Consider the following 8,502-nt stretch of genomic DNA (forward strand, 5'->3'; position numbering starts at 1 on the left):
TATATATGTTTTGCAGCTTCGAAATGGAAGTGGCAAGCACGACGTGAAGCGACACTTGCATTCTCGACACTGTGCTCCGAGATCTCCGCTTCGATTCAGCCGACGAGGTACCGGCAGCGACCGAGGTTTTTCGCAGAGAAGAAGAAGGCCGGGTGCGTGGAACGTGGCTGCTCATTAGGTGCTCCGTGCACCGTACAACCTGCTCCACGCGCAGGATACCAAGACCCCATGAACCCCCGATCCCATAGCCTGGACGGTCCGCCACTGTGCAATTTCGTGGGTACCATATTGCTCTTGTTGCATCCAAAAAAGGTACTCGACTGCCCGAGTACTGTGTTCGAAGACGGTGAATTCATCGCTGACGAGAAGCTCTGAGAAGATGCCATGCTTCAGGTGGCGGTTGTGCGTCGAGTATCTGGCGATGTGGGCGCTTGACGACGGGTGTGTCAGCGATCTTTGAGGTGGGCGTATATGATTGGCCGAAAGAAGCAGCCAATCCATGACACGGCATTTCGACACGGCGGTCGATGATTGGGTCCACGGCGCAGCGTGGTGGAGGCGTTGGATTGGTGCTTGCTGAGCATGGCGCCAAGGGAAAGGCCGGCGGCGATCGTCAGAGACCAAAAACTATCAAGTAGCAAGAGCATATCATGGGCAACCTTTACGCCAAGCTGCGCGACGTCCTGGATCGCTTCTCGGGGACGAAGCGCCGCATCATCATGCTCGGGCTCGACGCGGCGGGCAAGACCACAATTCTGTATCGCCTCAAGCTCAACGAGACCATGCACACACTGCCGACGATTGGCTTTAACGTCGAGACGTTCAGCTACAAGAACGTCGAGTTTACCGCGTGGGACATTGGCGGCCAAGACAAGCTGCGCGCGCTTTGGAAGTACTATTACCAGAACACAGACGCCATCATTTTCGTTGTCGACGCCACCGACCGCCATCGGATCGATATTGCCGCCCACGAGCTCGCGCGCTTGCTGCAAGAAGACGAGCTTTGCTATGCAAAGCTACTCGTGTTTGCCAACAAGCAAGACTTGCCGGGCGCCATGTCGGCCGGGGACGTTGCCCGCCACTTGAAGCTGGACCAAGTGACCAAGAACCCGACGCTCGTACAGCCGTGCTCGGCTGTAGGCGGCACGGGGCTCTACGAAGGCCTCGACTGGCTCAGCAAGGTGCTGACCGAGCGCCACTAGAATCCACTGGCATCGATCCTCCTCAATGCTAGCTAGGTATTAGTGTATCCCAAATGTATTTTACGACAAGCATTTTGATTGGGTCGGTATGGGCGAGGACGTATGTTGTTCGTCCAAGGTGATATGTACAACTTGTATGCACGTAGCGTGGGTGTTGAAGAAAAACCACTTCCGTGGACAGCGCCATCGAAGGCGCCTTGAAGCTGTATGTATGCTGTGGCCATGGACGGGCTCAAAGAGGCGGGTTGCCACGTGGGATCGACGCAACGGTGTGGATTGGTCGCCTGAAAAATAGAAGCGCCAATCAAACGCGTTGGTTTAAGCACGACGCGGCATGATTGGATACTGGAAGATCGCCCGCCAAACGAGGCCAACAAAAGGCTCCCAAAGCGCGGCCCCCGGCACCACGGCCGTCGATATCGAAGCGCCGCCGTTTTATTCGAACGCGGAGACGACAACAAAGCCGCGGTCGCCAGCGCTGGCGAACGCTGTCGTGGCCAACAAGCGTTTCTAGAACGAGCGACTTGAACCGCCCGCGCGAGATGGCGGATCGCTTTGAACCATCATTCTTGCCACATGAATTAGATCGCGCCGCAGAGATTATACGACTTGCTTGGACATGTCTATGTTCGCCAGGGACCTTCATTGAAAACCAGCATCCACATTCGAGCCCGAAATCAAACTGCGGTTCTTACGGCTTGTTTTTGGTCGACTTGATACCACAGCTTATTCTCGATCAGTAATCACCTCTTACCTGTCAAGCCTCTTCCGCCCCACGCTCTACTGTACCCAGCAGCAGCATGCGCCTTCATGCGCTTTGCCGAGCATGTACTCGTGGGCCAATATCGCCCTCCGCCATCGACAAGCAAGACGTGCGGCGCGAAAGGGCGTGTTCGATTTTTTATCCGGTTCTTGGTGGTTTCGTATCCGGTCAAAACGAAACCGATCCGGGGCCGTATTAAAATACGACGGTAGGGATACATATCGCAAGTGAACATTAATTTGTATTGTAGTCCGGCCCGCGGTGTCGAGGCTGTTTCGAAATATGCTCCTATCGGTCCGGTCGATCGATCACATTGCAATCGTCGACCGACCCAGCAAGCCGCTCTCAGATCTTATAGCATGGGCAACATCGCAAACAAGTGCAAGACCAAGACGTCGTGCGTCCGGCGGCTCCGCATGCTCTGCGACCGGCTCGCGTGGCGGGAGACGCCCCGCAAGATCTACATGGTCGGCCTCTCGAACGCCGGCAAGACGTCCATCTTGTACCAGTACAAGTTCAACGAGGCGACGACGACCGTGCCAACGATCGGCTTTAACGTCGAGTCGTTCAGCTACAAGACCATCTCGTTCACGGCATGGGACTTTAGCGGCCGCGAGCAGCTGCGGCCGTTGTGGCGCTACTACTTTGACGACACGGCAGCCGTCATCTTTGTCGTCGACTCGGCCAGCACCGTGCTCATGCAGGAAGCCGCCGAGGTGCTTCATGGCCTTCTCAAGGTGCACGAGCTCAAGGACGTGCCGTTCCTCGTGTACGTCAACAAGCAAGACATCCCGACGTGCATGAGCGTCGACGAGGTCGCCGAGGCACTCCAGCTCAACAACATCATCTCGCACGACGTGCAAGTGCAAGGTTGCTGCGCACAGACCGGCGATGGTCTCTATGAAGGCCTCGACTGGCTTTGCAAGTCCATCCGCTAGGCCCACCCTCCATGTCGTCCTCCTATCTTTGCTCCTTAGACCTCCTTCATACTCGTCGTTTCTCGATCTATCTATTCAATTCCATGTGCTAGTATCGCGTGTTTGCTTGCTTGCATGCGTACGATCTTGCCGCTTGCGTCTCAGCCGGAGATCGTGAATCCCTGCTTTGATGCAGTTGCCGGCTCGGAGCAGCCTCAACCTCGCCGGGCAGAATATAGGATCGCACCCGTACCTACTGGATGCCAAAAGCATCGCCGTCGGTGCAAGCATACTCGCCCATCTACTGGTGGCATGACGTTCATTGCTGTCGTCCAGCTGGCGGTGGGCAGCCGGGCGCCGCTACACCGCAGCTGCGCTTGAAGCCCATGTCAATGAAGTCGGGTATCGAACTTCGAAGGTTCCGATTAAGTGCGTATAAAAAGACCAACAAATATGCTACATAGAAACACCAAGTGTGGATTAAAAAAACGTGGCGTTCCAAATTCGAAGCGACGGAAGTTGGGGCTTTTTGTCTGGCCGTCCTTATTCCCCAAGTCATCGTCGCAGCAGCATGGAGTACCGCAAGTCGAAGCACACGATCATCCTCGTGCAGTACACGGAGGACCCGAACTCGCGCACGTACCTCGACTTCGAGTCCGTCAACGGCGCCATGGACGGCGTCGTCAAGATGTACGAAGCCAAGCTCAAGCAGCTCAACCCGTCGAAGCGCAACATCACGTACGACATCCAGGACTTGTACAACTACATTGACTCGCTCGCCGACCTGAGCACGCTCGTGTACGCTTATCGCTACGGTATCCCGTGGCCTCATGACGTGTATGCTAGGCTGGACCTCGAGACAAAGACGTATCTTCCGAGCGGGAAGGAGTGGATCAAGAAGAAGATCTTCCAAGTCCTGCGGAATCAAGCCTCGTAGACGTGCGTGACGAGCATTTTTGTCCCCTTATAACCTAACAAGCACGCACTCAACTCTCTGTCATGGCGCGACGAGCTGGCGGCGTGCTGCCGCGTAGATGTGGTGCATCTGCACCGCAATCATGCCAAGCAGAACAAGTTGCACAAACGCGCGCTTGGAGGGCCGAAGCAGCGTGAGGCCGACGGCGCTAGCGAGGAGGAGGAGCAGCCATCGTCCTGCAAGCTGGCTGGACGGCGCGGTCCATGGGGTCGAGTCCATCATCGGCCAGTACTTGTCCGAGAGAAATTGCCGCCTTTTGGCTTCATCTCGGAAAAGGCGCCTTCGAAATTATTTTCCATGCGACTTGTATTATTTCTCTCACATTTAAAGATACATATGTTGGCGTACATCTTTGCGTGAAAAGAAAAAAAACGCAGACTCCATTGCAAAGTGGAATAAAATGAAAACCATCGAAATTGCCAAATCTTCTTGAACGGACAGCATGGCCGACGCCGAGGCCGCGCCGCCGTCCGAGTACGTCAAGCTCATTAGCGCCGAGGGCCACGAGTTCTACGTCGCGCGCAAGTGCGCGCTCGTGTCCGGTACGATCAAGGCGATGCTCTCGGGCCACTTTAGCGAGAGCAAGGGCGAGGTGCGCTTCCCAGACATTGGCGCGCCGATCCTCGAAAAGGTCATCCAGTACATGTACTACAAGAAGCGCTACTCGAACAGCAATGCGCGCATTCCGGACTTTGCGATCGAGCCCGAGATGGCGCTCGAGCTCCTCATGGCGGCCAACTACTTGGACTGCTAAGTACACCTTCAATCCTCATCCTCTGCATCGTTCGTCTACCGCGCGTGTTGTCGTCACACGACCTTCTTCGCACTCGTCTCGTGGTCGCAGAGCCGCATAAAGTGAGCGGTTTGTCGGCGGATCGAGGCGCGGCAGGCGTAGTACGCATGGTACATTTGCGCGCAAAGGAAGAGCAGGTGCAGCACCGCGAGCATCTAGCACGCACGTCGACCCTCGCCGCCATCAACAGTACCATATACCTCGTCAAATGGCAGGCTGTGCTCGGTGCCGAACGCCAAAAAGAGCGCGCAGGGCACTTGCGGTACGACGCTGAGAAAGGTAAAGCCCACGAGATGCGGTACCTGCGACGCACGGTTAGCAGCCACAGCGATAACAGATCTACGACCTTTTCCAGGAGATTTCCGCTGTAGCCCAAGTAGAGACGCATGCCGTCGGTGGGCAGGTAGATGCACACGCAGCAGATCTCGGCATACTTGCGTATCGTCGACGCATACGTGAGCTCCCGCATCTACCTCGCAGCAGTGATAGCATTGGCATGTACATGGGGACGTGGGGTACTACCTTGTGATAAAAGACAGCGATCCAGATGGGGGAGGTGAAGGCGTCAAAGATCACGTTGTAGTAGAGCAGCATCTGCAGCGGCAAGTTGATGCCGACCTCGGCTTGCTGCACTAATGGTCGCGCAGTCGCACGCGTCGCCTCGCAAGCTCTCACGTACCAATATCGCTGCGGTGATCCATTGTACTGTACGGGCCATATAAGATCCAAACGCAAAACGGCTAGTGAAGCGACATGTCGGGCTTGCGGAGCATGGAGACGACGCATACGAGCACGGTAGGCGCTTCCGCTGCCGTACGATAAGACGTAGAGCGGACGTGGCAGGTGGTGCTGCGCTGCAAGGCCGTCGTTGTGGGCGACGCAGGTGTCGGCAAGACAGCGCTGCTTCAAACGCTCAAGTCGAGCGGCCACGAGTACCCAAAGAACTACACCATGGTGCGCCATCCTGCCGCGAGTACGTGGCCCGAGTGGTGCATGGTAATAGACGTCGTCGCCCGAGCTCGTTGTCAAGTCGATTCCGATGCCCGAGACGAATGCGATTGTCGAGCTCTACTTGCTCGACTGTCCGGGCCAGAGCATCTTCAACCAGCGCGAGTTTGGCTCGATGCATGTCCGTACGTCGCCACAAAGGCTGGTGCTCCACCTCTAGCGCTAGTTTGAGGGCGCGTGCATGATCGTGCTTGTCTTTGACGTCAACAGCAAAGAGTCGTTCAAGTCGTGCATGAAATGGTACCAGGATGTCGCAAACCCGGCGCCCAACCACCAGATTTCTGGTACGCTCAAAATGTGGTCCGATACTGAGCTTTGGTGCAGGCGTTCTTATTGGCAACAAGGTGGACGAGAAGGAAGGCAACCGCGACGCCATCTTGGTCAAGGAAGCCGAAGACTTTGCCGAGCAACACAACCTCAAGTACTTCGAGTGCTCGGCGGTACGCACTGTTGTCGTCCTGCCGGTGGACTACCATGCGTGCTAGCGCCTCGGCACCAATATTGACGCGCCTTTTGTGCATATGGCCTCGGCCTTTAAGAAAAAGTACGACGACCTCGCCGAGCGCGCTGAAAACAACTAGACCACGCTCTCTAGTCACTTGCACTTACGACTGAAATCTCATTCATATTCCAATGAGCTGTTATTGGCTTGCACAGTTTAGTCGTCCACGCAACTACTACTTGTGAACGACGTATCGAGGTCGTAGTAGCGGACCTCGGCCAAGTAGCAGTGGGCTGCCAACGAAGCGATGCAGGTCGTCGTCGATAGACCATCATTCTCTCTGCTCGTCGCGTGCTTCGAAGCGCCCTTGTTGTCCCGTTGGAGCACTTGGGTCATTGTGTACAATATTGTCTTTTAACCTTTAATGGAACAGCTATTGGTCGCGCGACTCACTCGGGCGACGACTCGGGCGTGCGTGGGCGGTGTGTTTTGAGTTTTCCGCGTCCAATCGCGGGTTTTGAGTTGAGTTTGAGGGAATGGGGCATGCGGTTTAAAAATTCGGGTTGTATATGATATATTGTAGGGCACATTAAATATTGAATAAAAGCACGGCCGGCGCTGCGTGGCGGCCATTTTATTTCAGCGACGGAAGGAGAGACAACAGGAACCGACCATGCAGATCCAGATCAAGGTAGAGCCGATGATGCTTGGACGACGAGGAACTCATGGAGATGCATCATGCTATGTAGACGCTCACCGGCCGCAAGGTAGATGCGCTTCCTCGCCCATGTAGGCGCTGGCCATGGACCTCATGCGGGACCACTTCGTAGCAAACGTTCAACTTTGAGCCCGACAACACGGTAGAGATGCATGCAAGCCAAGGTAGATGGAGATGAACAACATGGAATGTAGATCCTGCACGTCAAGCAGGCTCTCCAGGAGAAGGAAGGTATCCAGGTCGATCAGATCCGGTACGTTGCCGGCCCCATGCCAGACGCATGCTGACTGAGGGATCGATGGCTAGGTTGATTTACAGCGGCAAGCAGCTGTACGCCCTTCAGCCCCAAGGATGATGGCGGGACGCTCATACCCTCGATTAGGGCTGATGACAAGACCCTCCAGGACTACAACGTTGCGGCCGGCGGTACCATCCACATGGTGTTGCAGCTTCGTGGCGGCTGCTAAGTCTGCTGCCATCGAGCCGCCGATGGACGACGACGACACAGATTAGCCAGCAAGCGCCATGTCATTTCGTTCTTAACACGTGATTGCCTCGTTACTACATAGTACGGTCGGAACGTTGGCTGTCATTGCGTCTGCTGCGCTGCCTTTTCGAGCTGCGCCTTGATCAACGGGTCGAGCTCGCCCTTTTGCGCGAGGATCTGAAGCAGCTTGATCACGAACGGGATGTAGTTGTGCTTGCGGCGCGCGTTCTCGTGCTTCCAGTTGGCGCGCTTCTGCTCCTCGCCCACGATGCACTGCTGCCACGACTGCAGCTGCGCCGCCACATGGGGCGTCTGGTCTTGCTCGAGAAGCTCCGCAATGTGGTGCTGGGCGACTTGCAGGCGGTTGCGGACAAGCGCGAGGAGGTTGAAGCGAATCTCGGACGACGCGTACTTTTCGATGCGGCGCTGGATCACGGGCGTCGCGACATCGAGCCACGAGAGACCGGGAAGACCGCCCTACGACCATGCGCTCAGTCGTGACGGGTCATGCAGTCAGCGTACCGTCGCGATCGGCCCCAAGCTCACGGGCCCCGGCGCGAGGCCATCGAGCTCATACACTTGGCCTTGGAACGGGACGTACGCGACAAAGTGGTAGACCTCGTCCGAGTCCTTGGCCGACGGCTTCTCGTCGTCCATGACAAACGGCTCGGCGCGTGCAAACGAGTTGTGCACCGTGCGGATCGTGTCGCTGTTGGAGATGGCCAAGCCCTTGAGGTCCGACGGAAAGTCGCTCGTAAAGCCTTTAAACTCCTTGAGCGTATCGCCCATGTCCACGTTGGACGACGCTTCGAGGTTGAGCAAGATGGAGAGAATCGCTTGCGTCGCGCACGCGTTGCTAATGACCTGCTTGGCAAAGAAGAGGTCGGGATGCACGTGGCCGACCGATGGCGCCGACTCGGCGCGGTGGTTGGGCTCCCACTTGAAGAGAAAAATGAGGCCAAAGACCGGCGCGAGCTGCTGGAACTCGCTCTGGTCGAGCGAGTAGAGCTCCTCGACCTGGACACCCTTGACGCCAATGTCTTCGATGAGCGAGGTAAAGACGCCTAGGACGCAGCACCATGAGCGCTTCGTCGTGACCATGATGCTCGTCGGCGCGGCCACCACAGCCACCGCCGAGGCCATGAGACGCGTCTACCTGGGTCCGACTCGATCGTGCACCAACTCATGCTGCTGGC

At 56.5% G+C, this 8,502-nt stretch overlaps 8 protein-coding genes across 9 annotated transcripts in view; 6 read left to right on the forward strand and 2 right to left on the reverse strand.

The window, feature by feature from the left end:
• Window positions 1–1,202, forward strand: part of SDRG_14621 (arf/Sar family, other) — a gene marked incomplete at both ends in the record, with an annotated part of 1,903 nt that extends 701 nt beyond the window's left edge. Inside the window, one exon of the mRNA XM_008620764.1 lies at window positions 639–1,202. Coding sequence (XP_008618986.1) covers window positions 639–1,202 — 564 coding nt within the window. The remainder of the gene's footprint in view (window positions 1–638) is intronic.
• Window positions 1,203–2,324: 1,122 nt separating this feature from the next.
• SDRG_14622 (arf/Sar family, other) lies at window positions 2,325–3,014 on the forward strand (the record flags this gene model as incomplete). The annotated part of the gene is made up of 1 exon (XM_008620765.1): window positions 2,325–3,014. The coding sequence occupies one exon, from the start codon at window positions 2,325–2,327 to the stop codon at window positions 2,901–2,903; it is 579 nt and encodes a 192-aa protein (XP_008618987.1). The 3' UTR covers window positions 2,904–3,014.
• A 385-nt stretch (window positions 3,015–3,399) lies between these two features.
• SDRG_14623 (hypothetical protein) lies at window positions 3,400–3,877 on the forward strand. Its single transcript, XM_008620766.1, has 2 exons — window positions 3,400–3,680; window positions 3,729–3,877. The coding sequence occupies exons 1-2, from the start codon at window positions 3,454–3,456 to the stop codon at window positions 3,817–3,819; spliced, it is 318 nt and encodes a 105-aa protein (XP_008618988.1). The 5' UTR covers window positions 3,400–3,453; the 3' UTR covers window positions 3,820–3,877.
• Window positions 3,878–4,231: 354 nt separating this feature from the next.
• On the reverse strand, window positions 4,232–5,352 carry SDRG_14624 (the record flags this gene model as incomplete). 2 transcript variants are annotated; one of them, XM_008620767.1, is made up of 6 exons in its annotated part: window positions 4,232–4,605; window positions 4,652–4,806; window positions 4,852–4,953; window positions 4,998–5,120; window positions 5,174–5,283; window positions 5,331–5,352. In XM_008620767.1, 5 exons carry the CDS (start codon window positions 5,350–5,352, stop codon window positions 4,666–4,668), a joined length of 498 nt encoding a protein of 165 aa, XP_008618989.1. The 2 variants fall into 2 exon arrangements, with proteins under 2 accessions (XP_008618989.1, XP_008618990.1); XM_008620768.1 differs by lacking the exon at window positions 4,232–4,605 and having other exon boundaries at window positions 4,666–4,806.
• Window positions 4,259–4,653, forward strand: SDRG_14625 (transcription elongation factor B, polypeptide 1). The gene has a single exon (XM_008620769.1). It carries the CDS (start codon window positions 4,301–4,303, stop codon window positions 4,610–4,612), a length of 312 nt encoding a protein of 103 aa, XP_008618991.1. The 5' UTR covers window positions 4,259–4,300; the 3' UTR covers window positions 4,613–4,653.
• A 23-nt stretch (window positions 5,353–5,375) lies between the features above and the next one.
• SDRG_14626 (hypothetical protein) lies at window positions 5,376–6,315 on the forward strand. The gene is made up of 6 exons (XM_008620770.1): window positions 5,376–5,446; window positions 5,495–5,605; window positions 5,655–5,780; window positions 5,826–5,943; window positions 5,984–6,099; window positions 6,145–6,315. The coding sequence occupies exons 1-6, from the start codon at window positions 5,405–5,407 to the stop codon at window positions 6,238–6,240; spliced, it is 609 nt and encodes a 202-aa protein (XP_008618992.1). The 5' UTR covers window positions 5,376–5,404; the 3' UTR covers window positions 6,241–6,315.
• Window positions 6,316–6,705: 390 nt separating this feature from the next.
• Window positions 6,706–7,423, forward strand: SDRG_14627 (ubiquitin B). Its single transcript, XM_008620771.1, has 6 exons — window positions 6,706–6,792; window positions 6,851–6,868; window positions 6,932–6,961; window positions 7,014–7,072; window positions 7,126–7,149; window positions 7,202–7,423. Exons 1-6 carry the CDS (start codon window positions 6,775–6,777, stop codon window positions 7,284–7,286), a joined length of 234 nt encoding a protein of 77 aa, XP_008618993.1. The 5' UTR covers window positions 6,706–6,774; the 3' UTR covers window positions 7,287–7,423.
• SDRG_14628 (hypothetical protein) lies at window positions 7,409–8,493 on the reverse strand (the record flags this gene model as incomplete). Its single annotated transcript, XM_008620772.1, has 3 exons — window positions 7,409–7,783; window positions 7,829–8,370; window positions 8,463–8,493. The coding sequence occupies 3 exons, from the start codon at window positions 8,491–8,493 to the stop codon at window positions 7,409–7,411; spliced, it is 948 nt and encodes a 315-aa protein (XP_008618994.1).
• Window positions 8,494–8,502: the final 9 nt, after the last annotated feature.

Source organism: Saprolegnia diclina, assembly GCF_000281045.1.
Source record: "Saprolegnia diclina VS20 unplaced genomic scaffold supercont1.75, whole genome shotgun sequence".
Lineage (NCBI taxonomy): Eukaryota > Oomycota > Saprolegniomycetes > Saprolegniales > Saprolegniaceae > Saprolegnia > Saprolegnia diclina.